Here is a 27,842-nt window from a genome sequence, read left to right on the forward strand (position 1 = left end):
GGTAAGGAGGCTGGGATTTGCCAGGAAGTCTATAAGGCATGTTGCACCCACCCAGGAAGATGGCAGGGGCCAGATGCTATGAGCAAGACTCCAGAGATGAAGATGGACATTCAGGCAGAATTTTAGATGATGGTGACAAGGAAGAGTTCACAAATATTGCTTTGATCTCCAACAGTCTCAAACGCAAACCTCCCATAGTTCACCTGATTATTCTCATGAAGCAGGTGAAACAATTTCTTTCAGGTCTGGGTCTAGGGAAAGTAGCCCACTTTCTGTCTCCCTGAGCTCTACATGCAGAGGAGATCAAAGTCCTCTGAGAATACAAGCACATACAATCTCTGTAGTCCTCAAATTTCACAGACTTGCTACCTATGACACCGTGAAAGGAGTGTAACAGAGCAGCAACATTAGACTCACATGAGATTTTTAACAAGGCCAATTTCTCTCCACTGTATCCTGCTTTTAGCTCAGTATATCGACCTTCTAACCACCCTCACCCACCCACTCCGCAAAATGAAGACTGGCTTTTTTTCTTTAGCAAACCAAACAAAGCCAAGTGCTTACTAAACACTGGTTGAATGAATGAATAAATCAATGCTTGGCTCAAGCGCAAAAAGCTTTTCTATCAATAATATAAATGCAAAACTAGAAACCCCATTGTGCTTTAGAGTTAATAAGCCCTATCGTGGAAGGGTTGGTGGTTTCTTGGCAATTGCAGTTTTCTGAGAATGAGACTGAATGGCTTTTGCCACCCTGTGTTTGCAAAGAGAACAGGTGGCTTGGCAGGAAGTATGCCGTTTGAATCCACTTGAGTAGGTGTATATTGCATTGTGTGTTTTTCTTTAGACAGAGAAAAACCACTTTTCTTCTTCGTTAGGAGACAACACTGGAGCCCAAGGAGAAGTGAAAGGAGCAGCAACACCAGGGTCTGCTGCTGCCGAGCCGTGTGGTTGTGGGAGAGTTTTGGACGGACTTCTCCATTTATATCCTCAGACCAGATTAGAGTATTTTAGCTTTAGAGGCATTAATCTTTTTGAAAATGTGATGAAATCCTACAAATGCTCTCTTCCATAAACGAATACATACAATTCTGCGTATAATTTCAGGGCATTCACAAGCCCCAAAACTTATCCATCAATTCTCCCACGTTAGGAGCCCCAGGACCAGATGTTCTAAGGTCTTCTAAGCTCTATGCCTGGCTCCACTAACTTTTTACAATTAAAAAAATAAGAGGAGGAAAAACCATTTTACGCTTATGTCGCGTGCACTGCGGTTTTCACGCTATCCTAAACGTCTCCAGGTTGGAGCAGAAGACTTTCTTAAGCCACAAGGCTCTTCTCTAAAATGTGACTTTACTGTACTTCACTCTAGTAAAACTTAATTAAAAATAAAATGTGACAGATACTTAAGCAAGTAAAAGTGTGACAATCCATGTACCAGATTGTAATTGACAAGCATAGTAATAGATGCTGACTATGATAATTACCCTGTTATCATGACATGTTAAAATTAATTTCAAATGAATGCTAATTCTTTACAAACAGCATTTGAAATTTCACTGGGGAAATGAGGTGGGGCACCGGGGGGATTCCCGAAGCAACAAAATACATAGAGCACATGATTTTGAAACAATTTTATTCAGTGTTCCTTTTCTTTTTGCATGAGAGACTACCACTTCCCCCTAAATAAAGATATGCAAAGAGTCATGTATTTAAAAAGAAAATTAGACTTCAAGAAATGTCCTCCTCACTTCGTCCCATGCCCAGGGGACACCCTTACAGCAATTCACACGCCTCTGATTTAGTAGTTCTTTGATAGAAGAGCCACCAGAAGAACAAGCAAGATACAAAAAAAGAATTTAAAAAGTAAAACAATTTGGGACTAACATAATAACTAGCAAAGTGAAGGAATTACAGCTGTATCTCCTTTTTTTTTTTTGTACTTCAATTTATTGTTCTTTATAGATCCAGCTTTTTTTTTAAACACAAATCAAAGTTTCTGGCAACCCTGCACAGAGCAAGGCTATCAGCACCATTTCCCAACAGCATTTGATTCCTTTGTGTTCCTCTGTCATATTTTGGTAATTCTTAGAATATTTCAAACTTGATCATTATTAGTCTATTTTGTATGGTGATCAGCGATCTCTGATCTTACTACTAGGACTTGTTAAGCCTCAAGTGATAGGACTTTTTAGCAATAAAATATTTTTCAATTAGACTATGCCTTTCTTAGACATAATGGTGAAAGTAAAAGTGGCTCAGTCATGTCCACCTCTTTGAGACCCCATGGACTGTCCACGTACTTCTCCAGGTCAGAATACTGGAGTGGGTGGCCTTTCCCTTCTCTAGAGCATTTTCCCAACCCAGGTATCGAACCGGGTCTCCGGCACTGCAGGTGGATTCTTTACCAACTGAGCTACCAGGGAAGCCCAAGACATAATGGGATTGCACACTATAATAGAGTGCAGTATAATATAAACCTAACATTGGGAAAGAAAAGATTTTGTGTGACACGTTACTTGGAGGGTCTGGAAATGAACCTGCACTCTTTCTCACCTGTGCCAGTACTGTCCAACAGTGAACATAGTTTTCAAGCGACTGAGAATGAGCTGGACTTCAGTATTTCAGTGCCTGAAGAGTCCCAACATGTACAGACGCCAAGGCGCGCAGAAGGCTTTCCTTGTGTTGAAATGACAACCAAAATAACCTCATTTGTACAAGACCCAAACCAGCATCGATTAAAACAAATCTGAGTTAAACACGTACTGACGATTCAGAACATCGGTGAACAAACGTCCTCAGAGACAAGAGGCTAAGAGCTACAGGCCTGTACTACAGTCTAAAAGGGGTGGGGGTGAGTTGACAAAAGTCGAGGCAATGTATGTTTCAACCTCCCATAGTCATATTCACCGGTAGGGAGCTTCAGTCAGTTCAGTCGCTCAGTCGTGTCTGACTCTTTGCGACCCCATGAATCACAGCACGCCAGGCCTCCCTGTCCATCACCAACTCCCTGAGTTCACTGAGACTCACGTCCATTGAGTCAGTGATGCCATCCAGCCATCTCATCCTCTGTCATCCCCTTCTCCTCCTGCCCCCAATCCCTCCCAGCATCAGTCTTTTCCAATGAGTCAACTCTTCGCATGAAGTGGCCAAAGAACTGGAGTTTCAGCTTTAGCATCCTTCCTTCCAAAGAAATCCCAGGGCTGATCTCCTTCAGAATGGACTGGTTGGATCTCCTTGCAGTCCAAGGGACTCTCAAGAGTCTTCTCCAACACCATAGTTCAAAAGCATCAATTCTTTGGCGCTCAGCCTTCTTCACAGTCCAACTCTCACATCCATACATGACCACAGGAAAAACCATAGCCTTGACTAGACGAACCTTTGTTGGCAAAGTAATGTCTCTACTTTTGAATATGCTATCTAGGTTGGTCATAACTTTCTTTCCAAGGAGTAAGCGTAATTTACGCTCCTATATTTACTCTGTTGGAAGTCTGTACGAAGCTGTCCTTTCTGACACATTTCTGAATCTTTGTATTTCACGAAAATCTCAAATCTAAACTAGGACTATCTTTGCTTTCATTGCGGCTCAAGACAGTAAAGAATCTGCCTGCAAAGCGGGAGACCAGTGTTCGAGCCCTGGGTTGGGAAGATCCCCTGGAGTAGGGAAAGGCTACCCACTGCAGTATTCTTGGGCTTCCTTTGTGGCTCGGCTGGTAAAGAATCCGCCTGCATTGCGGGAGACCTGGGTTAGATCCCTGGGTCGGGAGATTCCCTGGAGTAGGTAAAGATTACCCACTGCAGTATTCTTGCCTGGAGAATCCCATGGACACAGGAGACGGGACAGAGTCGGACACGACTGAGCGACTCATACTGGCTTTTATTACCGTTTGACTTTGCAGCTAACTCGGGAAAGGTGGTGAAAAGAAATTAAATGAGATTCCCTTTCGGAAAGTCACCAAGGATGACTAGACCCGTCATCTTCCAAGTACTGTCTTTACTCCCCCAGTAAAGGGTCCTTGTCCTTCTCAGGAATGTGCCACAACGTTAGCCGACGAGTCCTTAAGGGTTCGTCAAGCCATAACCAAGAAGGAAGAAAAGGTGCTGGGCGAGATGAGGCCCGGGCGGGAGCGCGGGAACCGGACCTCTCCGATCAAGGCGAACCCTAAAGGTCACCCCTCCTCGCCCAGTTACAGAGAATAAGCGCGAGAAACGGCTTCCAGCACAAGTAGGAGACATAACTGCCTACTCGCCATCGCAGCCCGGAATCCACAGACACACATCTCACGGCTGCGCCGGGCGCGCTCTCCGACTCCCGCCCTGACCGGAAGTGCCCGCCCCTTCCGTAGACGCCCTGGAAACGGGGGGCCTCCGCAGAGGCTGTCCAGCCCACTCGCCTAGGAAGCGCCTAGCGCAAGGCTCCCTCGAAAATGCTTGCTGGCCCCCAGGTTTTTTTCCCCTCTTTGAAATGAGCAACCTCGTCAAGGGGCGTCCCTCCTTATTCCCTCCTTGGAAATTCCGCCTGATCGTCTAGAAATTCCGTCTGATCCGCCGGAAACCACCCGCCTCCCCCCCGCCCCCACCTCCATCATGGATGCAGGCATCTAAAAGGCAGCCCCACGGGCCTTACGTAACTTGAGCGCCGACCCGGGAAGGACCCTCCTTCCCGTCGCATCCGATTTCGTCACTTCCGCTCTGCGCCGCGTTAGGTTCGCTGAGGAGGAGACGCGTGCGCTGCTGGATGGAGGTGGTTGCTGGATGCTACGAGCAGGTCCTTTTTGGATTCGCTGTACACCCTGAGCCCGAGGCGGACGGCCACCGCGAGGTGAGAGCCCGCGCGCGCAGGGACCGCGGGTGGTGGGGAGGCGGGGCGTCAGGCCTGGTTCCCAGCGGCCTAGGTAAACAGCACCTCAGAGGAACACACTGTCTGCTGTGTTAGGGTTTCATCGATGAATGAAACTCAAGAGACTTAGAGTATACTTAGAATATACACATGGAATATTCTCAGAACATATACTAAGAATATACTTAGCCATTTGAAGCATGGAGAAAGCCTTTAGTAAGACGTGGTATCTGGCTTTTGTAGTGAACGTTGTGTCTACGGTGCAGAAAGCAAGTTTGCGTTTCTGCAAATGGGCCTGTGGGCCGTCGGTTATGAATTTAAGAGTCGTTCCTATAAGTTGAAAGAACAGTTCGCTCTTTCCCTGAGTTTTTGTCATGGAATTTTAGCAAACTATTCGCGCTGGATTCAGGTAAACGCTTCGTTGGTAAAACGACACCAGTTAATTATTGGGCCCTTCTAGTGGGGACCATTACTTGCAGTGAAGGTGCGAAGAAGCCATACGTATGGATTCTGCATTGGCGAGCTTAACCACGTAGGGAGATGATGAGGAAGGCAAATAACGTAGAGAAAAGGTTACAACAAAGTGTAAGTATTGTGGGCTTCTCTGGTGGCTCAGTGATAGAGAAGCCGCCTGCCAGTGCAGGAGACGAGAGTTAAGTCTCTTGTGCAGGAAGATCCGCTGGAGAAGGAAATGGCCATCCACTCCAGTATTCTTGCCTACAGAACCCCCTGGAGCTTGTCCTGTTACAGATAACGGGGTTGCAGTCTCACGCGACTCAACACCACCAAAAATGTTAAGTATTTTACTACGTGTAGTAATATTAGTTAAGTAAATTGTGAGTACTCAAACAGGTAGTTAGGAAATACCCAGAAATTTCTTACTAGAAATAAGATCTAATTTTTAGCCCAGTACTGTGTTTTCCCTCTAAAGGAATTCCTTAGATAATTTCCTAGAAAGTATTGAGTACTTCTTTATGAAGATGTTGTGGTGTCAGTTTTGAGTTAACCAGAAAATTGGAAGTATGTAACTTAGTTAAATTGCTTTTGTTTATTTTGTTGTGTACTCTGGTTATTCATCTGCCTCTGGTTGAAAGGTGACGTGGTCTGAATGCTCAGAAGAGGACGCTGCTGGTGGTGGTATTGTTTGTAATAACGGTGCTTTCCATGTTGCAGACACGTAGTCATCCTCAGCAACCCTCTGAGGCAGATGCAGTTGTCCCCCTTTTACAGATGAGAATCCAGAAGTTGAGATGGGTTAAGCTGCTTCTTTAAGGCCACTGAGCTAATAATTGGCTGACCTGGGACTGACCTTTCAAGCGGTCTCCGATGCTTGAAGCTCTTTTTTTAATTTATTTTTTAATTGGAGGAAGATTGCTGTACATTGTGTTGGATCTTACCCTACAAGACCGCAAGTCAGCCATAGTTACATGAATATCCTTTCTCTCTTGAGCCTCCCTCCCCTCTCTCTCAAAGCTCTTAACTATTACCTAGTACTGCCTCTAAAGCTATTCAGGCAGTAGCCCCGATGATGAATGTTCCTTCTGTAAGATGTACAGACCAAGGTTATTCTCTGATTTATGGCCACAGCAGCCCCTCAGGAATGTTGTGCCTTTACTCAAAAGAGGACTGTTCTGTCCTGATTGACAGAAGGACTATTTTGCTGTCGTCTTTTAGGAATTAATTTATAACACTTCCTAAGTGTATTTGAACAAGTTTGGTGAATTTATTTCTTCCTTGGTTTATTCATTTTGCTAATACTTCATGATGCATCTCCTTTTATGGGGGGCAGGATATGTGTGTATATTCAGCAGTCATTCTTTGCACTGAGCAAATCACATTCGTTCAATCTGAGAGTTACATCGCAGCAAGCGTAGAGGTCTTGAGATCTCATTATTGGTCATTCTCCAGAGCTTATATTGGTATTGATGCAAATACTATTTATTTTTCTTTATAGGTCTTGTTGTTATATAGATACTTGCTCTGTGTGATATCATACTGTCTTGTCACTCCTACAGAATGACGCTCCGTTGGAATATGTGCTTTTGTTTCTCTTGTTCACTGCTCTGTGTGTTTCGTTCACTGTGTCAAATGGTGCCAAGCACGTAACAGTCATTCAGTGTTTGAATAAATTCAAATCAAAATTTGGACATTTGAGTGAATGAATGGTATGGAGGCTCACGGATAAGTAAACCTGCTGAGGAGTTAAGGGATTGGATGAGATTTTAAAGTCCTGTAGCCCAATCTTCGTCCGTAAATGTGCTCAGTCGTGTCTTTCTTTCTGTGACCCCGTGGACTGTAGCCTGCCAGGCTCCTCTGTCCATGGATTTCCCAGGCAAGAACACCGGAGTGGATTGCCATTTACTCCTCTAGGAGATCTTCCCTACCCAGGGATTAAACCCACATCTCCTGCATTGGCAGGTGGATTCTTTACTGCTGAGTCACTTGGGAAGCCCCAGGCCAGTCTTCGTAATTGTTTTTAAAGTCATGGTGCTCAGTGTTGCCTTCCCCTTCTCTTACTGTCCCTTCTTTATTCAATTCTGTGAATCTGTCCTGTCTTTTCTCCGTTCGTAGAATCCATTCAGTCTTCATGGATCATGAAGCCACTTACCTCTCTGTGGGGAGCTGTGATGTGATCGTGGTGCTCACTGACCATGTGCTTTTCCCTACAGCAGAGATGGGCTCCTGTGGCCGACTTCACCCACCACGCCCACACTGCCTCCTTATCAGCGGTGGCTGTCAACAGCCGCTTTGTAGTCACAGGGAGCAAAGATGAAACCATTCACATTTATGACATGAAAAAGAAAGTCGACCATGGGGCACTCATGCATCACAATGGTAAGAAAACCGTGTCCTTTCAGATAACAGTGTTGAGGCATTACTACTTTACGGTTCGACTTCAGCTGAACAATTCGTGTAAGTGTCTCATATGAGCAGAATCTGTGCTAGGAAATACAGAAGTGGACAAAATGTGGTTCTTTATCCTTACATTATTCACAGTCTGTATTGGGCCAGAATGGAAGCACTTTACTCAGTCTAGTGGGGCAGAAGGAGGAAGCAAGTTTTCATTGAAAGCTTCCTTAAAATGACATTAAAATTAACTTTTATAAGAAGAGGTCAGTTGTTGGGCAGGTGAAACTGGCAAGATGAAGAAAAGGATGCTTAGGACAGGGCAGGCCGTGCAAGGGGCACAAGTGGCCGCGCCATGGGAGAAGCTGACTCTGGGAGAGGGCCAGGTGCCCAGCGCTGTGCCAGGAGAGGCCAGCTGTGGCTTCAGATCAGAGAAGAGGAAGCTTAGCCTCAGAGGTGTCACAGGACTGCCCAGGGTCGCAAAATGCTGAAACCAGAACCTGAGCCTGCAGCTGCAGCCTGTGCTTTTTGACCGCTGGTGTGCCTGGGGACGTGTAAGGCGCTCGGTGTTCTGAGAAGGCTGACACGGAGGTTGGGGTGGCTGGAGAGGCAGTGGGGTCAGATCCCAGGGGACCTCGAGTGGAGGAGGTTGGGATTGAATGGGGGCAAAGAGCAGTGCAGGCCTGAGGAAGGTGCTGGCAGTGTGAGTGTGGGAGAGACACCGAGAACCAGCAGAGAGCCTGCCTGCTGGAGTCGGAAGCTGTCGATGGACATCTGCTTGCAGTAGGCTACACACACTTCTGTACCCCAAGGAAAGTTACTTGGTGTGTGCGAGAGAAGGATTGATTTACATGGGAACAGAGGGTTTTGGACAAAGAATAGGTTGTTGGCCTAGAGAGAGTAGGGTGTCAAGGATCTGCAGATCTCCAGAACATAAAGCAGGCGAGTGTGAGTGGAGGAAGGCCGGGAAGGGCTGGAACGGTGAGAGGTTGCAGTCAGAGGATAGATTCTTAGAGCTGGAGATTTACTGTGGAAAAGCTCCAGGGGATAGCTGTGTGAGGGACTGGAGTGCAAGGAGGTGGAGGTTATTGGAGTGAAGGAGGTCAGGAGGAGTGATCCCCTAGTCACTGCTGGGGTTTCACATTGATGGTGAAGTTGAGCAGGATAGCAGCAGGATCGAGGGACAGACTGACCCAACAGGTGGTTTATTCCCCAGTGAAGTGAAAGTGAAAGTCCCCCAGTCGTGTCCAACTCTCTGCGACCCCATGGGCTGTATAGTCCGTGGAATTCTCCAGGCCAGAATACAGGACTGGGTAACTTTCCCTTCTCCAGGGGATCTTCCCAACCCAGGGATTGAGCCCAGGTCTCCCGCATTGCAGGTGGACTCTTTACCAGCTGAGCCATGGGGGAAGCCCCTAGTGTTGAGCATCATATGCTGTTGTCACTGCGTTTTTCTGGGCGACAGACAGGGAGGGGGTTCACGTGTGCTCCAGGAGAAGAAGGGAAAGGACGAACTCAGGACAGTAGAGCCTCTTACTCAGGTGCTCAGTTTGGAAAAACTTGCCTGAGGAAAGTAGTTTTTTGCAACAAAAGGCAGATAAGACAAATACTCCTTTTTTTTTTAATACACTACCTTTCATCTATTTCAGAGGTTCTCACCAGCCGAGAGTCTGCTGTTTGTTCGTAGCAGAAATTTGGAGTGATCAGTGTCCTCCTTAAGTGCCCTGTGAGATAGTCCTTAGCTACTTTGACAAGTGTCTTGCTTTTCGGAAGCAGCTCAGCTTTGGGTGACTTCAGTGTGCATTCCTTTTCCTCTGTCTCCTAGTTCCAGTTCATACAAGGAAGGCTTCTCCCTCCCTTGGGCTTGGAGACATAAGCTGAACAAGTCTGATCTGTACCTGGTCTGCACAGATGTTCAACCTCAAGACAGGGTTTGACCTGGGAAGAGTTTAGATAGGGGATGAATGAAACAGGATTCTTGATTTCCTTCATTCTTATACAAGTGTTGTTTTCAGACAGTTGGTAGTACATAAGCTCTTTTCCAGGTAACAGGTAGAATCATGGGCAGAAGTAGTAAAAGATGTGGGAAAGTAACATTTCCAAAATAAGAAATAAGACAACAGTGAAGGAGGAAGATGTGGGTAGACATGGCTAGAGTCTCCCACTGTGAGGAGTACATAGGCCCACATATTTTTCTTGGTTTTTAGAGGGGGGGTGTGCACAGTTATTCCTCACAGATCTTTGACTTTGAGTATAAAGAGCCATGTGAAGAATTGATCTGGATTTGCGCAGAGACACACTGACCCAGGGGTTCATATTCTATTCTGAAAAGGACAAAATGTAAATATTTAGACTTTGCAGCCAGAGGAGTCAGCAGCCTGCAGGCCAAATCTGGGCTGATGGCCTGATTCTATAAATGCAGGTTTACTGGAATATGGCCATGCTCATTCAGTCACGAAAGGTCTGTGGCTGGCTCGGCACTGCAGCTGCAGACGTGAGTACATGTAACAGAGACTGTCGGTCTTGGTTTTTCCACAGGCACGATCACTTGCCTGAAATTCCATGGCAACAGGCACTTGATCAGCGGGGCTGAGGATGGCCTCATCTGTGTCTGGGACGCAAGGAGCTGGGAGTGCCTGAAGTCGATCAGAGCTCACAAGTGAGTCTGGCCTGCCCTCTGTTCTCCAGGTGCCAGTCAAGCTGGGGACTAACTGTCGATTTCCTTTTAGAGGACATGTGACCTTCCTTTCCATTCACCCATCTGGCAAGTTGGCCCTGTCTGTGGGTACAGATAAGACACTGAGGTGAGTCATGAAGACCCAGGAGCACCTTTACTAAGCTGTGGACTTTGGTCTTCAAATTTAAGAGCCCACCCCCTGGGGTAGCTGTCCTGCAGGAATACTGGAGTGGGTGGCCTTTCCCTTCTCCAGAGGATCTTCCCAACCCAAGTCTCCTGCATTGCACACAGATTCTTGACCATCTGAGCCACCAGGGAAGTTGGTGTTGGTACTGTTTCTATACTGTCTGCCATTGTCAGACACCAGGGTAAAGCTGAACGCTTATGAACCTTTTCATAAGGAAGGGTGGGGGGAAATGAAAAGCTCTAAATTCAAACACACATGCTACATTGCAATCGTCACCTGTGGAGTAGAGAGGGGTCTTATATAAAGAGGAATTTTAGGAAGTGAAGCCTTTTGAAAATACTCAGCAGAGGAAAGGACTGTGGGAACAGAGCGAATTTTAATCTTGCTTGATAAGAAATATTTCGGGCATTGCCATAAGAAAGAAGGTAGTTCTTCTGAATGGCCACGTAGTAAATGTTCATTTGTGTCTTCATTAAACTTAGCTTTACACGTGGTCAGTCAGTGATCATGCGGTAAATGAGCTTCCTGTTTTGCAGAACATGGAATCTTGTGGAAGGAAGATCAGCATTCATAAAAAACATAAAACAAAGTGAGTGTTTTTTTGATTTTCTTTAAATTTCATCTTTGGCTGTGCTGGATCTTGGTCATCTCAAGGGCTTTTTCTCTAGTTGCAACGATTGGAGGCTGCTCGTACGTTGTGGCATGCAGGCTCCTCACGGCAGTGGCTTCTCTTGTTGTGGAGCGTAGGCTCTAAGGCGTGAGGGCTCAGTAACACAGGCTTGGTTGCTCTGAGACATGTGAGATCTTCCCAGATTAGGGATCGAACCCATGTCTCCTGAATTGGCAGGTGGATTCTTTACCACTGAGCCACCAGGGAAGCCTAAAGTGAGTGTTTTTGTTTAGAATGCATTTGAAAATTTGATAGGCTGTGAATGTGTATACACACAAGTTCTCGTGTCCACACACCTACACTTATTTCCTTACGTGGTGGTGGTTCTCTCTGAGAGCATAGGCCTTAGGTCGCTTTTTCCCCCTCTTTCTATTGGGATTTTTGGCATGGCTCTGCCACCTATGAACTTTATGACCTTAATGATTCTTCAAACGAGTTCCTTGTCTAAAATTTAACAAAAATATGCATCATAAGTTTGCTGTGAAGGTTTAATGGGATAATGGATGTGAAAGTGCACAGTGTAAGTATTTGGTATTTTTTTTATGACCCCCGATCAGTTTCTTTTTTTATCTGTGAAATACAACAGCTTTGTTCTTGTAACTTACAGATGCTCACATAGTGGAATGGTCGCCAAAAGGAGAGAAATACGTAGTTGTCATACTGAACAGAATAGACGTCTATCAGCTCAACACTGCATCCGTCAGTGGCACCATCACAAATGAAAGGAGAGTGTCTTCTGTTACATTTCTTTCAGTAAGTGATTGGAAGTCAATGGTGGGAGCTGAGCGTATATGGTGATGGTCAGAATTGTTGATGACATTCTGGGTGTTAATGTGTGTTTTATTTTCCCCTCTGTTAGGAATCTGTCCTCACAGTGGCTGGAGATGAAGAGGTTGTAAGGTTTTTTGACTGTGATTCCCTAACATGCCTCTCTGAGTTTAAAGCTCATGAAAACAGGTACTTTTTTTTTTTTTTTTTTTTTACACACTAATCTCTGTGTGCTTGTATGTGGAGGGTCTCTTATAAATGCAGTAGCTTCATAAGGCAGACTTTTTGGTGAACTACTACAGAAATAGACATATCTACATAGCTGATTTTTTTTTTCCCCAAGAGGATGGTGGGAATGTTGTCTTGGCCATAGTGATGCAAAAGTGGTGAAGCCTTCACCAGGACTAGTCATTGGCACAACAGACTTATTTTCTCAATAATTTCATTACACTTGTGGCCTGGAACCCTCAATTCATACTTGAGTGGGAAAAAAAAATTAGCTCTGCCCCAACCACTCTTGTCTTATTTCCCTCTGTTTGCCTGTCCACTGGCCCCTTCCTACGCTCTGCTTTTCCTGTAAGAGAAATAAATGACATGTTGACCTCTGTCTTGCGTCCATCTCTATCACCTCTTACTGCTCACTGTATCTCTGCAGGCAGACATGAGTCTCAGGGTCAATGGTTAATAACTGGACCAAGGTTACCACCCTGTTAGGTGATGGAGAAGGGAACCAACCCAGTTCTAACCACCCAAGAGTTTAGTGCTCTTGCTTTTTCTGCTGTAATTTTGTAAAATGGTGATCATGTGTTTTATTTGCATGTTCTTTTATGTTTCAAACAATTCTTAGTTATTTTTTTAAAATGCTTATTTATTTGGCTGCACATAGTCTTAGTTGCAGCATGCTGTGGCATGTGGAATGTAGGTCGAATCCGGGTCCCCTGCATTGGGAGCCTGGAGCCTTAGCCACGGGACCACCAAGGAAGTCCCAAACAACTCTTAGTTTTCGTTTTCTGTATCACAGTTTAGCTTTAAGAAATCTCTCTTTACAAATAGAATACTGCACTCACTAGGCAGGCCCTGGTTTCTACCCGCCTAGTTTTGGGGAAGGGAGCCTATTCTTCAAGGCCATGTAGCTCTTCATGGATATTTGGTTGTTCATTTAACAAGTATTCGCTGAGTGTCCATAATGAAAGACTGCAGCAGGAGCTTGCAACTCTCCTGGCTCTTATCTTATCGGGGGCAACAAATAGGATAAACAAGAACTCAGGTAATCCTAACAGGAAGGAAATAGGTATTACGATTTGGGAATAACACAGGTAACTTATTTGGATGGGATGATCGGGGAAGGGGGAATGAGACCTTCGGGATAAAGGAGCTATTTCTAAAAGAGAGAGAATTGTAGGCACAGTGGCCCTGAGGGAGAAAAGAGCTTGGTGTATTTTAGGAACAGACAGAAGACCGTCACTGGGTCAGAGGAGCCAGATGGTGCCAGGCCTGCTGTGTTGTGGGAAGGAGTTTGAGTTATATATCAAATGCCTTTGTAGGTGTTGGGTTTTCTGTGTCCCAGCCACTTCCTCCCTCTTGTGGTGTTTTGAAACCGAACCTACCTCTATAGAATTTTAAGCCTGGGAATAACAAGGTTTGATTTTTTTTTTAAGTTGTTAGGGTGCAAAAATGGAAGCCAAGAGGCCAGTTAGTTTACTCCATAATCCAGAAGGAAAATGATAGTAGCTCAGAAGGTGGGTGGTGGGCCCTGAGGACAAGGGGAGGAGGCCTCGGTCTTTCTCTCCGTAGTTTCCTGAGGTGGAGGGGGTTTGAATATCTTTATTTCCTTTAATTCCTGATAATTCCTTTTATTCCTGATAATCTGATTATTTATAGTTGTCTGTCATCTTTTCAAGTCCTTCTTAAGGTATGGTTGACAGTCAATTCTATCTTGGGAATTTAGACCCTGAAAATGACTCAACCAACTCATGGGATTGTGAGGCATGTTAAATTTTTGGCACTGTTCTTTGAGCAGTTTGGAAACACCCGAAGCCTTGAAAAGTCGAGAGACTATGTGCCTGGAAGTTTTCTAGCAGCATCATACTGTCTGGAGGAAAGGCTCCTTTACAGAGTCACTGTTTTTGTCCTAGGGTAAAAGACATGTTCAGTTTTGAAACTCCAGAGCATCACGTTCTTGTTACAGCCTCGAGTGATGGTTTCATCAAAATGTGGAAGCTTAAGCAGGACAAGGTCAGTGTCTCAACACAATATAAATAAACCAAATGCAGGTCTTACTGTCAGTATGACTTTGAGTTAAGTGAGGTGGATTTTCTTAAAGGTTCATTGGGCACAGATCTTTTACATGTTTAAAATCTCTTCAAGGCATGATTGATATTCATGGTTTTAAAATTAGGGTTCCGTAGTGCTGCCCCAGGGGTTGGTATTGGTGAGTCTGAACTGGCTGGATCCCAGAACTCCTGCTCATTCAGGCAGAGAAACAGCATATTTTTCTCTTCTGTGTATCGATGATCTTCTCTATAACCTTCTGTTAGATAACAATCCTGCCATTGCTAGGAAAAAATGGGGAACTTTCGATCAATTGTAGAATTAACAATAGTTTTGAACCAGATAATTATACATTTAAATTCTCTGGTAGTCTCCCTCTTACAGAGTCTTGGTTTATTCTCTTACAAAACAGTCTCTGAGTGTGGTTTGTTGAGTACCTAGTTTGTGCAAGGTTCTTTGTTAAAACCTGGAACTGAACAAGATCAAATAGCGCCTTTCCTTAGTGAAGTGCTTCTTAGGAATTGGTGGACATAGTCAAACCAATCACGAGTCAAGGTCACAAGTGTTTTCTAAACAGCATTCCTTTTATACTCAAGAAAATGCTGTGTAAGTTTTTAATTAAGGTAACTTGGTTATGGAAACAAAATTATTTAAAATTTCTTTATGTTATCTCACATTTTCTTTCTCACATTATAGAAAGTTTCCCCGTCTCTATTGTGTGAAATAAACACGAACGCCAGGCTGACGTGTCTTGGGGTGTGGCTGGACAGAAGGACAGACACAAAAGAAAGCCCACCTGCTGCCGCCGAGCCTGCTCCTGGTAAGTGAAACCGATCTTTTAAAAAAATTTAAGCTGTCTCTTGAGGTGGAGGAGTGCCAGATAACTTCACTTTATTGTCAACTTATTTTACCTTAGAGGGAAAAACAGCCTTTAAACACACTGTCTCTTGTGTTTTAGTAAGTAAAGAACAGTCCAGACACAACAAAGAGGAATCTGGCCATGCAGTCCAGGAGGAAGAAAAGCAGCCAAAACCAGACGCAGAGAAATGTAGTTTAACTGGTGACAGTAATAAGCCAACAAGGGGAAACAGCCTGGCGTCAGCCAAGAAGAGAAAAACAGTAGAAATGTTGGAAAAAAAGAGAAAAAAGAAGAAAATATGAATGATGCAGTGAATCCCAGATTTTTCCTAGCAGGAAATTTTTTTCAAATATACTTTTTTTTTTTTCTAAGTAAAATCTTGGAATTTCTTCTTTTGAAGAAAACGTACAGCTTAAAAATCACTTGCAGGTTTTTTTTTAAAAAACTGTGGTAAAAGTTTTTGAAAGGCAATATTAATTATATATCATGGTGATATATAGTATTTTAATGTATAATATGGGCTTCCCAGGTGGCTCAGTGGTAAAGAATCTATCTGCCAATGCAGGAGACAAAGGTTTGATCCATGGGTTGGGAAGATCCCCTGGCGAATGAAATGGCAATTCACTCCAGTATTCTGGCCTGGGAAATCCCATGGACAGAGGAGCCTGGTGGACCACAGCCCAGAGGGCTCACAAACGAGTTGGACATGACATAATGACTGAGCCCACACACATGCAGCCTATAATATGTAAATTTTACTGCTGTGTAAAGCAAATAAAGATCTTTCGCAAAATATTGTGGCTTAAAATAATATAAAATCCTGAACACATTTTAACCAAAAGTGGATAAAGGAGATATTTTTCAGATTTTCTATTTTAAGTGGGGGAAGAATGAAAAACCTGCATTACTTTGGCCTCTTCAAGTGGTGCTAGTAATTTTAATGAGGATTTTGTTCATTTTGATAACAAATGGTATAAAAAGACATTCATACCAGGAAGTTAAGACAAGCTTAAGAGCTACAGATAAAATACGTATGTATAATGCATATGCTGAAGTTTAGGCCTCCGAACAGAAGGTTAAAGAGAGGCTGCCAAACTTGATTAAACTGTTCTATTTCCAGTGGATGACAAGGAAATGTTAAGACAGGAAAATGACATTTCCTTTATTTTAAATCTGCTTCAGCCCATTAAAAAAAAACACTTGGCTAATTTCCCATCCAAGTACTAACCAGGCCCGACTCTGCTTAGCTCCCATCATAAGATGCGGTGCATTCAGGGTGGTATGGCTGTAGGCTTTAGTTAATCTTCTAACAAAGGTAGTCTTAAAACTATATGTTAATTATTTGTATCTTATTTCAAAAAACGGCTCTACCAGGGCCTAGGACTGTATGTAATTAAATCTCTGTGGTTTCAGTTCAGTTGCTCAGTTGTGTCCGACTCTTTCCGACGCCATGAACCGCAGCATGCCAGGCCTCCCTGTCCATCACCAACTCCCGGAGTCCACCCAAACCCATGTCCATTGAGTCGGTGATGCCATCCAACCATCTCATCCTCTGTCGTCCCCTTCTCCTCCTGCCCTCAATCTTTCCCAGCATCAGGGTCTTTTCTAATGGGTCAGCTCTTCACATCAGGTGGTCAAAGTATTGGAGTTTCAGCTTCAACATCAGTCCTACCAGTGAACACCCAGGACTGATTTCCTTTAGGATGGACTGTTTGGATCTCGTTGTAGTACAAGGGACTTTGAAGAGTCTTCTCCAGCACAACAGTTCAAAAGCATCAATTCTTCGGCACTCAGCTTTCTTTATACTCCAACTCTCACATCCATACATGACCACTGGAAAAACCATAGCCTTGACTAGATGGACCTTTGTTGGCAAAGTAATGTCTCTGCTTTTCAATATGCTATCTAGGTTGGTCATAACTTTCCTTCCATGGAGTAAGCATCTTTTAATTTCATGGTTGCAATCACCATCTGCAGTGATTTTGGAGCCCAAAAAAATAAAGTCATCCACTGTTTGCATTGTTTCCCCATCTATTTGCCATGAAGTGATGGGACGAGATGCCATGATCTTAGTTTTCTGAATGTTGAGCTTTAAGCCAACTTTTTCATTCTCTTTCACTTTCATCAAGAGGCTCTTTAGTTCTCCACTTTCTGCCATAAGGGTGGTGTCATCTTCATATCTGAGGTTATTGATATTGCTCCCGGAAGTCTTGATTCCAGATTGTGCTTCTTCCAGCCCAGCATTTCTCATGATGTACTCTGCATATAAGTTAAATAAGCAGGGTGACAATATACAGTCTTGAGGTACTCTTTTTCCTATTTGGAACCAGTCTGTTGTTCCATGTCCAGTTCTAACTGTTGCTTCCTGACCTGCATACAGGTTTCTCAAGAGGCAGGTCAGGTGGTCTGGTATTCCCATCTCTTTAAGAATTTTCCACAGTTTATTGTGATCCACACAGTCAAAGGCTTTGGCATAGTCAATAAAGCAGAAACAGATGTTTTTCTGGAACTCTTGGTTTTTTGATGATCCAGCAGATGTTGGCAACTTGATCTCTGGTTCCTCTGCCTTTTCTAAAACCAGCTTGAACATTGGAAGTTCATGGTTCACATATTGCTGAAGCCTGGCTTGGAGAATTTTGAGCATTACTTTCCCAGCCTGTGAGATGAGTGCAACCTGTGTGGTAGTTTGAGCATTCTTTGGCATTGCCTTTCTTTGGGATTGGAATGAAAACACCTTTTCCAGTCCTGTGGCCACTGCTGAGTCTTCCAAATTTGCTGGCATTTTGAGTGCATCATTTTCACAGCAGCATCTTTCAGGATTTGAATAGCTCAACTGGAATTCCATCACCTCCACTAGCTTTGTTCCTAGTGATGCTTTCTAAGGCCCACTTGACTTCACATTCCAGGATGTGTGGCTCTAGGTGAGTGATCACGCCATAGTGATTATCTGGGTTGTGGGTGGTTTAGTTCCTATAAGTGTCATCCCAGCTGGTTAAGGCAAGTCCTATCAATTTTTTCAGCAGAGTCTTCCATTAAGTTGGTGAGGGTCTGGCCTAAGTTGAATTGTTCAGGTCTTAGTCACTCTCAGCTTTGGCTGTTTGAAGTCAGCTATGGTAAACACAGGCTTCAGTTTTGATATCTGAAAGGTAGGCGTTGTTGCGAGTGGAAAAGTTTTCTCTTAGAATACGTATGCCGCCAAAATGTCACTTGCCGTCTGTCTCTACAAGCATTAGGTCCCTCGCCACTGCAGTTGCTGACCTATAGCACACTCTGAGAGGAGTTCTAGGTAGAGATCAGGAATAAGGCACTCGGGGAAAAACTGGCAGAACAGGCCTTTAGATGGAGACTTTTCAGGAGGTTTATGAGCCCAACCTCTTGCGTCTTCTCTTATCTATGAAAGCACTTAAGAGAGACATCATTAACAGAGACATCTGCTCCTGGTGACTAGCACCAACATTCTGTCAAAATGTGTGCTTGAGTGCACAGTAACTCACTTCACTAAAATCACATATACTGATACCCCCTGCCCTTCAGTGAGCAGTTGCGCAGAACTGAGAGGCTGTCCCCTGGGCTATGGTCCTCATTTTGCCTCCAATAAAACTTAAGCTTACAACTCTCTCCTTGTGCTTTTTTTTTTTTTTTTAAGATACCCATGTACTGCAATTTGTCTTTTCACTGGTTTGTATGATCTGTTGTTATGTACTTGCAGGGGATGAAAGCAACATCAAGGATGACACCCACGTTTTGGTGTTACATCAACTGAGAATATGGTGGGGCAGGGAAGAGAAGCAGGTGTGGAGTTAATCTGTGTGTGTGGTGGGGGCGGGGGGGACATTGCAGAGGTACTTGCAAATTTAACTCACCTACAGTCACTCTTCAAGTAGCCTCACTCTTCAAGTACCCTCTTCAAGTCCTCTTCAAGTAGCCTCACTCCCTAAAACAAAGGGAAGTGAGCCAGATTAGCCTGTGGCCACCGTATCTTCTGCAGGAAGAAAATAGTCCCTTCTCATGGTAGCAAACTAGGTGATCAGGCTAGAGGGACCATCTCCGATGGTTGACACCTGGCGAGGACTGGAGCCCTCCGTTAACGCATTCTTCAGAATCCAGTCTCTGACACGCTCTTTCCCCCATCGGTGACCTCCACCGCAGGCCTGGCCCAGCTCGCGAGGACTCTGTCAAAACTAGACTCCAGTCCTGGGTTTCCGGCTTTTGGCCAGGCCGTCTTGGATCTGGGACAAGTGCTGGACGGCCCTGCCCGCGTCCAGCTTTCGGGACACGTGCTCGGCGACTCTCCTGGCCTCGGGGACAGAGCACGCGCCGCGCCGTCGGCAGCAAGCCACGCTCCCAGGGATCAGAGAGCGGTGCGACTCCAGGCCTCTAGCTCCGCCCCACGCTACGCCCCCGGGACGCAAAGAGCGCGACGACTCCAGGCCTCTAGCCCCGCCCCACGCTACGCCCCCGGGACGCAAAGAGTGCGACGACTGCAGGCCTCTAGCCCCGCCCCCACGCTTCAACCCCGCCCCACCTCTCTAGCCCCGCCCCCGGGACGCAGAAAACGCGCCGCAACACTTCCGGCGGGATCGCGACTCCCTGCCCGGAGGCGAGTACACCCTGGTCGACCTGTGCGGGCAGACATTCGGGAAGGAGGTTCGTGTGCTTTGGAATTATTATTATTTTACGCAGGTTTTGACTTTTAGAAATTACCTGAGAGGCTTTGCTGCCCTCTGCTCTTCTCCAGGATCCAGGCGGCGGCTTTAGGCTGCGCGATGGTTGCTTTTCTCTGCTGTCCTTCTAGTGGGTAGTGAATCCTGCGGGAACCCTGAGCTCTTGGCAGGTGCTTACTGATTTAATTAGCTAATTAGTTTCCTGGAGATTTTATCCGTTCATCTCTTTAAAAATCTGGGTGCAATGCTCGACGCAGTGCTACGTCGAGTTAATGACGGTGGTAAGATTCCAAGTCACCTAACCCTTATAGAAGAGCTGTGTGTTGCTTTCAAGCTTAGCCCCAATGGATACCAGATGCATTTAAGAAATTAGTTACATCCTAGTTTGCCAGAGGTGTAGCACTCTACGTAATTACGGCTTGGGTTTTTGTATTTTTTATCCTTCCTCTCGGCCCCCCCCCCCCCAATCTAACAGTAACTATGAGAGATGTAAAATTAACTGTCTGAAAGTGTTATAAATGTTGGCTTGAAATAATCTAATTCTTTGGGCGGGGTTGAAAAGCAGTAACCCCTCCTCCCAGAAAGGGTAATTAAAATACTTGAATTAAGGGCACAAAAGTGTTTATTTTACAATTTAATTATAACTTGGTTAGATAATGAAAAGATTAGCTTATTAACTGTACAGAGCTGGTCAGTGAAGTTTCCTGTGGGCCTGTGTTATTAGAACTTAGATTATTACCAGAATGGTTGCTGTTTGTTCAGCAGGTACTGTGTGCAAAGTGCTTTTTAGGTATTATCCCATTTGATGCCGGTCCTAGCCATGGGAAGTTTGCGCAGGGTAGGTAAACAGTGAAGGAAACTGAGGCTTAGAAAAGTTGAGCCATTACTTCTTAGCTCCCCAGAGCTGGAACTGGAACTTGACCCACCTCTTCCTGTCTGCTAGGGAGCTGTGCTGTTGACCATCTTTGATCCAGCCCCTCCTTTGCAGGTACAGGCCTGGTTTGGAGAAGGTGAAAGAGAACAATGCCGAAGGACTCTGGCCCGCTGTAAGTGCCCGGTGGGTGGGGGTGGAATAGCCAGGAGCTTCTCAGATGCAGTTTCTTTCCTCATCTGCAAAGGGCACTGAGCCAAGACTGCAGGGCAGCTGGGGTTATGGAAGGATGGACTGTACACCCCCCACAGGGACTTGTGCTTAGGTCCCAGCTCTGCTGCTGACCTAGGCAGGCCATCTTACCTCGCTGGGATTTATAAGCACTTGTACAGGGATAGGGTTGATGACCTTTTTGATCCCATCCTACGGTTACGTGTTTTTTAGAACACGTTTGACACCAGTGTCTTACTGTTCTGTTTCAGAGTGCCTTTACACTGGCTTGGCTTTGGCTATGCAGCACTGGTTGCTTCCGGCGGGATCATTGGCTATGCAAAAGCAGGTATGGTTTGCGGTTATTTAACCTCGTGAAATCTTGTTCCCGTTGAAGAACAAGTCCCCAGTGCTCCCAGACTACAGTCTCGTTGGAGTCAGGTTTGGTTTAAGCCTCCTCTTTGGAGAGCCTGCTTATCATCAGCCCCATAGCTGCTCCTTTACTCGCCTCAAGGTTATCTGGCTGAGCTAAACCAGGCTTCTAGTCCAGTCACTTGTTTTTGCCTCTTTATCTAAAGATGCCGGTTAGGGATGGTAATAGATGGTCATTATCATCACCTGCCATTCATCAGCCTTGACCCCGGAGGGCCATCTCTGCTCTTTAAGTGGGAGAAAGCCTCTCATCTTCACGTGAACAATTTTGAAGTCTCTGCGTGAAGCCAGGCACAGGTGTGTCTGTGAATCTGGCTGTTTTCCAGGAGCCTTCCTTGCCTGCTTCCCCACCACCAGCACACACACCAGAACCCGTTCTCCAAATCCTTTTTTAACTCATTGACCCTGTTTCCCCTTCCTTTGGGGGCTGAGCCCGAGGTTGTGCCCATGGGCAGTTCCAGTCTTTTCAAGGCTAATCAAGCCTGGCCAGGAGCCTCCTCTTCTCCTTTGGAGCTGCCCTGCCTGTCAGAGGAGAGGGGGGTGGTGTGGTTATGGCCCTGACTTCTCCAGTAGAAAAAGCAATCTCCCCCAAACATTTTTCTGCATGAGGACACCTTGGTCTTGAACGGCACTGGGAGACGTTCCCTTTGCTGCTTCCTCGGGGCTGGGGGTCGGGGGGAGGTGGTGCGCCTGGGGGATTCTGTTGCAGAGTGAGTATCTGCCAGGACAACACAGGTGTGTATGTGTGCGTCCCTCCAGGCAGTGTTCCATCCCTGGCTGCCGGGCTCCTCTTCGGTGGTCTCGCCGGCCTGGGTTCCTATCAGCTGTCTCAGGATCCGAAGAACATTTGGCTTTTCTTAGGTACGTCGTTTCACCGTCTCCCTGATGCGTCCCTGGGTTGGTGGGATGCGGCGGGTTCTTCAGACTGAGATGCTTCTCCCGCTTCTGCCAAGTCCTGGGGAAGGTTTGAAAGGAGGGGGTTTGAACCCGTTGCTGCTGATCTTTTACATAGAGGGTAAAGTTTTCCTCCCTCCCAAATGGAGGTTGACCCCGTGAGGTCAGCCTTAAACATGTAGAGGGCAAGTACATGTCTCTTAACCATTGTGATTGCCCTCTTGAGAACTGTCTGCTGGAGCATCGCTGAAGGGCTGCGTGTCTGGTGAGGTCCGCATCGGTATTGCGTTTTTCCCATGTGAAAGTCGTTTATTCGTCCTTTAGACATAAACAAAGTGTATGAGACAGAGGCCCGGCCTTCAGGGAGCCTGGGGACTGCAGGTGGCCGCGGGCTTCTGCCATGTCCTGTGAGCAGCCCAGATGTGAGAGAGCGGGGGTGAAGGTTCCGTCTTATCTGAGTGGCTTGGCTATGTTTCTCCTGAGCCCCACCCACAAGGCTTGTGCCAGACACCCTATGGGGGCTTGTGGGCCCCCTGCTGCCTCCACCCCTCCCCCAAACCGCTCGAGGAAACCCCAGTTCTGGTCCTCATGGCTGTGCGGGGAGCGAGGGAGCCCCAGTCCTTCGTCCCGTCAGCAGTGGGGGACGAGGAGGCGCCCAGCTCTGCCCCCAAGCGCCTCAGATCCCCGAGTCCCGTTTCCGATGCCGTCCCTCCATGCCAGCGAACGCCCAGTCTCCAGGCGCGTCCCTCCTCCCAGGCTGCGGGTCTCTGCCCGCCCCCTTCTCTGAGCTCTACCCTGTCCGTGATGCCAGCCCTGAACATACCCACGTGCTCAGCTCTCACCCATTTAAAAACAACAACAGAAAAGGGACCTTTCGTGACCCCACTTCTTTCTTCAGTTGCTGCCCTTCTTCCTCTTCAGAAACTTCTCTTAAAAAAAATCCATCACCCTCCCATTTTCACTTCCTCAGCTCACATTCTTAACCCACTTAGGCCTCCACTTCTGTTCTTCTCAGTCAAAGAATAACTCCCCCCGAGGCTGCCAGGACCCTGTGTTTTTCCAAATTCAGTGTCCGTTTTTCAGTCCTTCAGTCCTTTGTTTTGACCTTTCAGCTGTTCTCAGCACAGTATGCCAATCTGTTTTCCATTCTCTTGTTTTTTTTTCTTTGTATTTTCTCATTCTCTTTCGTCTGTCTTTTCTGTCTGTTTTGTCCACCCATCTTTTTTGACCATTAAATACTGAGGTTCTTAAAACCTGGCTCTCTTTATCTTCTTCAAACTCTCTCACTTGGCAAGATCATTGAAGCCCAGGCCTCCAATCACCACCAGTTCACAGACCACTCAGATTTCTCTCTCTGCCAAGCCTTGCTCGTGTGTATCCGCTTTCCTGCATGGAAGTTTCCAGGCGTGTCCAGGCATCAGCTCCGACCTGGCTTCACGTCTTCTCTTGTGCTCCATCCACTTGGGTCTCCCTTGCTCTCTTCCCATCCCTCTTGTCCATTTCATCAGCAGGTCCTGTCAGCCCCGCCCCCAGCCCACATCCCAAGTTGTCCCCTTCTCAGCCTCCACGGCCGTCATCCACGTCTTGTCAGCTCCGCCGTTGCCTGCGTTCCCGAGGGAGTTTCCTCACGGGTGCCCTGCAGCTGGTTCCCTGTGCTGCGGCTGCAGCCGTATTTTCAGACGGCAGCTCTGCTTGCGTATCCCTCTGCTCGTGTCTGTTAATGGCTTCGTACCGCCCGGATGAAGACCCCAGTCCCTGCCTGGGCCCGCAGGGCTCTGCAGGGGTGGCCCTCTCCCCGGCTCTGGTGGGTTTCTGTGCCTCAGCACATCCCCCACCGCCGGGCCCCCTGCCTGGACCCACGTTCCTGCCCTTAGCTCATCCGCCACCTCTCTTCACATTACGGCTCAGTCTCCCCTCTCTCAGCAAGCCCTGCTCCCTGCATGGGCCGGACGCCCGGCATGACGTCACTGTATCGCATTCATTGCAGCTGTGACACAGATTATGGGCTCCCTGGTGGCTCAGCGGCGAAGAGCCCACCTGCCAGCGCAGGACACACAGGCTCGTTCCCTGGGTTGGGAAGATCCCCTGGAGGCGACCCACTCCAGTGTTCTTGCCTGGGAAGTCGCACGGACAGGGGAGCCTGGTGGGCTACAGTCCACGGGGTCACAAAAGAGTTGGACACGACTTCATGACTCAAACGACAGTACAGATTGTACTTTTAAATTTTTGTGTGATTCGTTCAAGTCAGCCGCATCAAGCTTGAAGCACTGTTAGGGCAGAGATCTCTGTGATGACGGTTGTGTCCCCGGCACCTGCTGCGAGACAGGTGGTGGGAATTAATAAAACATGGAATGGGAAGAGCCTGAGCGCATACAGGGCAAACAGCATCGGCAACGAGTAGGGGACAAAAACTCCCACAGCAGTGTAGGAGAAAACGAGAATTATGGCTGAAGAGTGGTAGGAGGTGAGGCTGAGGCAGGCTGGGCTCAGACACTGAGAGCCTTTGATTCCAGTGTTGGTGTTAATACTTGGTCCCATTAAATGTGGACAGCGTGGAGGTCCCCAGCTCGGGGGAGGAGGATTATGAGATCGGGTCTGAGCCTTTGAAAGATGGGTGGGAAGTTGGCCACTTTTCCGTCCTGTCACCTATAAGATGTAGTGATCTGTGACTCTCTTTATCTTTCCACCAGTCACATCTGGAACCTTGGCTGGCATCATGGGGATGAGATTCTACAACTCTAGAAAATTCATGCCAGCAGGCCTGATTGCAGGTGCCAGGTACTCTGCTGTATTGCTAGCTTTAGTTCAGTGTCCCCAACGCTGTAGACATTCAGAAGGGTCCTTGTTTCAGTGTACCTGATGCTGAGCATCACCTGAAATGATTGGATTTATCCACAAATAGCAAAGACTGCAAAAACAGTTGATTTCATGCCATCATGAGATGAGGATACTCATTCACTTCTGAAATGGTTTTGCTCTCACATCTGAGCTCTGGTCCCGCTTGGCTCCTCCCTGTAGGGGAGGTGGCTTCGCTGCGAAGCCGTGACTGCACCCACTGCTGTGATTTGCAGCTTGGGGTCCGTACATATCTCAGCTGTATTGGTGTCCTTTATTATTGAAAATTTTGCTAAAAAGAAATTCTGATCGAATCCTGTTTTGTAATTAACTTTGATTGTAAAATCCAAACCAGGTTGATCTTAAAATGTAGTCTTTAATAAAGATAACCCGAAGATAGAATTTTTAAAATCTGCTTTGGAAGAAGCTTACTCACCGACTTTGATCATAGTCAGGGTGCTGTCAGGAGTAAAATCTTACACTCGGTGTAGACCAAGGTCAAGAGCCATGTCAGCTGGCAGGCTGGAGGTCTGCGTTACCGGCCTCTGTGGCGGGGGAGGCCGTGGGCTCTGCAGCCTTGTTTCTCATCTTTGAAGTACTGGCAGCTCGATTAGGAACTTTGACTCCCGTGTATGATTTCAAAGCCTGAGCGCAGAACTGCCCGTGGCGTGTTCTTCCTTTGGCGGCTCCAGGGGTTGGAGTCCATCTCTGCTGGCTCTGCCTTGGCACCACCTCGGCACGTACTTATGGGGAACCTGCTGAGTCCTAGTCCCTTAAAAATAGTCGAGTGCCTGTGCTGTTCTTGACCTGATTTTTTTTTTTATGTGTTTGCTTTGCACAGTTTGCTGATGGTCGTCAAACTTGGAATCAGTGCCTTGAGTAAACCCCATCAGTAATAGTCATGGCCCAGCTTGGACTCATGAAGAATTTTTAAAACTTCTACTCTTTTTCATATATTAAGATAAACAAGTACAGCATTTTCATGTATTCTTGACATTTTTCTTAAAAACAGACCAAAAAACAGCACTGAACTTTGCAGAGATAAAAAAATCGGTCATTATCATTACAGCTCTAAAGAGATGGGTAAGGTGTAACACAAAAGTGTTTCTTCCTGTGGTACTCTCATAAAGTTTAATTCTTGTATTTTGGTGTTACCTGTTCTTTCTGTATCTCTAGGTAACATCTCCAGGGATAGAATGTTAGGCTGTTACAATTGGGGCCCTCCAAGCCCTTTGCGCTGCTCAAGAAACAGTATGAAAAGGATCTCTTAATGAAATTTAGGATATCTATTCTTTTGCTTATCTTAGAGCACAGACCTACTTTGAAATTATGTTAAATAAAATCAATTAAAATAAAGTTTATTGTAAATGATATTTTCTGCAGTGTGTTCTTCATTGCCAGAGCTCTCTAGAACAGCTCTCTAGAATGAGATGTGAATAACGAAGATAAAAGAACATGAAGGTGTTTTTATTGATATTTTATTTAGGAATTAGCCATTTTGAATAATGTAAAAACCAAGGAAGGGAAGTTATTTGATTATACATTGCATTTAGGCTTGGATTTCTAAGATTAGTGGGACTGCATAATCAAAAAAGAAAAAATGAAATTGTGGTTAACTAGTTAATTTATAAATGTGAAACCTGAGAGAACTGTTTATAACTGGAATGAATTACTTTGGTCTCTACATTGGACATGTTACTAATTACACATTTTCACTTTCTTTCAACATTGAGTTAACTCATTCTGGTACCCCTTCCTTTGCTTTTCCCCTTTAAAAAAAAAAAGGGAGGGGATACATTTGCTACTTACCTCAACTCTCACTGGTATTGATTGGATTTCTTCTATATTATTCAGGCACTTATGAATCAATTTTATGGATTGGCTTGTTCCTTGAAAGAAACTTTACTTTTCTCATCTTTGTGTATGACATGGTTTGACATGTCTGCCACAGCCAGTTTTTTCTTTATTTATTTTATTGAGGTATAGTTCATTTACAATGTGTTAATTTCTGTTGTATACCAGAGTGATTCTGTTATATATGCACATATATATATATATATACACACATACATTCTTTTTCATATTTTTTTCCATTATGGTTTATACCAAATATTGAATATAGTTCCCTGTGCTGTACAATAAGATCTTGTTTATCCATTCTGTATATAATAGCTTGTATCTACTAAGCCCAGACTCCCACACCATCCCTCCCACCTGCCCTCCGCTTTGGAAACCACAAGTCTGTTCCGTGTTTCTGAGTCTCAATCTCATTGGTAAGTTCATTTGCATCATATTTTAGATTCCACTTAGAAGTGATGTCATATTTGCCTAACTTCGTTTAGTATAGAAGTCTCTGGGTCCATCCATGTTGCATTATTTCCTTCTTTTTATGGCTGAGTAATATTCCATTGTGTGTATGTACCCTGGCTTTATCCGTTTGTCTGTTTTTGGACATTAGGTTGCTTCTCTGTCTTGGCTGTGGTAAATAGTGCTTCTGTGAACACTGGGTTGCGTGTGTCTTTGAATTACAGTTTTCTCTGGATACCTTTCCAGGAATAGGATCCCTGAATCGTATGGGAGCTCTATTTTTAAAGGAACCTCCACGCTGTCCTCTATGGTGGCTGCACCGGTTTACATTCCCACCGACACTGCAGGATGTTCCCTTTTCTGCACACCCTCCCAGCGTTTGTTCTTTATAGACTTTTTGAGATAGTGGCCACTGAGTGGTGTGAAATGACACCTTGTAGTTTCAATGTGCATTTCTATAATAATTAGCAACAATGAACATCTTTCTGTGTGCCTGTTGGCCATGTGTATG

General features: G+C 45.7%; 4 protein-coding genes across 9 annotated transcripts in view; 2 read left to right on the top strand and 2 right to left on the bottom strand.

The window, feature by feature from the left end:
• Positions 1-15,911, top strand: part of PAK1IP1 (PAK1 interacting protein 1) — a 228,748-nt gene extending 212,837 nt beyond the window's left edge. Inside the window, exons 2-11 of one of the 4 annotated variants that reach the window (XM_055570574.1) lie at positions 4,704-4,821; positions 7,509-7,674; positions 10,225-10,345; positions 10,416-10,490; positions 11,087-11,139; positions 11,828-11,973; positions 12,080-12,177; positions 14,124-14,223; positions 14,956-15,079; positions 15,218-15,911. In XM_055570574.1, coding sequence (XP_055426549.1) covers positions 4,738-4,821; positions 7,509-7,674; positions 10,225-10,345; positions 10,416-10,490; positions 11,087-11,139; positions 11,828-11,973; positions 12,080-12,177; positions 14,124-14,223; positions 14,956-15,079; positions 15,218-15,420 — 1,170 coding nt within the window. In that variant the 5' untranslated portion in view covers positions 4,704-4,737 and the 3' untranslated portion in view covers positions 15,421-15,911. Of the gene's footprint in view, positions 1-4,604; positions 4,822-7,508; positions 7,675-10,224; positions 10,346-10,415; positions 10,491-11,086; positions 11,140-11,827; positions 11,974-12,079; positions 12,178-14,123; positions 14,224-14,955; positions 15,080-15,217 lie in introns of those variants that run through there. The other 3 variants (XM_055570577.1, XM_055570576.1, XM_055570573.1) reach the window with 3 other exon arrangements.
• C3H6orf52 (chromosome 3 C6orf52 homolog) overlaps positions 1-27,842 on the bottom strand; it is a 155,106-nt gene that overhangs the window by 10,280 nt on the left and 116,984 nt on the right. The window lies entirely within an intron of this gene.
• LOC129645414 (uncharacterized) lies at positions 16,545-19,949 on the bottom strand. Of its 2 annotated transcripts, none has more exons than XM_055570570.1 (2): positions 19,823-19,949; positions 16,545-19,052 (listed from the first exon to the last, which is right to left on the bottom strand). In XM_055570570.1, exon 2 carries the CDS (start codon positions 17,961-17,963, stop codon positions 16,740-16,742), a length of 1,224 nt encoding a protein of 407 aa, XP_055426545.1. In that variant the 5' UTR covers positions 17,964-19,052; positions 19,823-19,949; the 3' UTR covers positions 16,545-16,739. The 2 variants fall into 2 exon arrangements, with proteins under 2 accessions (XP_055426545.1, XP_055426544.1); XM_055570569.1 differs by lacking the exon at positions 19,823-19,949 and adding an exon at positions 19,180-19,548.
• LOC129645420 (transmembrane protein 14C) lies at positions 19,637-26,395 on the top strand. Of its 2 annotated transcripts, none has more exons than XM_055570580.1 (6): positions 19,637-19,765; positions 20,771-20,828; positions 21,136-21,212; positions 22,055-22,156; positions 24,880-24,967; positions 25,866-26,395. In XM_055570580.1, the coding sequence occupies exons 2-6, from the start codon at positions 20,806-20,808 to the stop codon at positions 25,918-25,920; spliced, it is 345 nt and encodes a 114-aa protein (XP_055426555.1). In that variant the 5' UTR covers positions 19,637-19,765; positions 20,771-20,805; the 3' UTR covers positions 25,921-26,395. The 2 variants fall into 2 exon arrangements, with proteins under 2 accessions (XP_055426555.1, XP_055426556.1); XM_055570581.1 differs by lacking the exon at positions 19,637-19,765 and adding an exon at positions 19,930-19,952.

The sequence above is a fragment of the Bubalus kerabau genome, chromosome 3, assembly GCF_029407905.1.
Source record: "Bubalus kerabau isolate K-KA32 ecotype Philippines breed swamp buffalo chromosome 3, PCC_UOA_SB_1v2, whole genome shotgun sequence".
NCBI lineage: Eukaryota > Metazoa > Chordata > Mammalia > Artiodactyla > Bovidae > Bubalus > Bubalus kerabau.

Coding starts and splice junctions, on each gene's coding strand:
- LOC129645414 (XM_055570570.1), bottom strand. CDS start 17,963: ATGGAATTCCAGTTGAGCTATTCAAATCCTGAAAGATGCTGCTGTGAA.
- LOC129645420 (XM_055570580.1), top strand. CDS start 20,806: ATGCCGAAGGACTCTGGCCCGCT. Junction 21,213..22,054: donor CATTGGCTATGCAAAAGCAG/GTATGGTTTGCG, acceptor GCGTCCCTCCAG/GCAGTGTTCCATCCCTGGCT. Junction 24,968..25,865: donor GGCCTGATTGCAGGTGCCAG/GTACTCTGCTGT, acceptor TGCTTTGCACAG/TTTGCTGATGGTCGTCAAAC.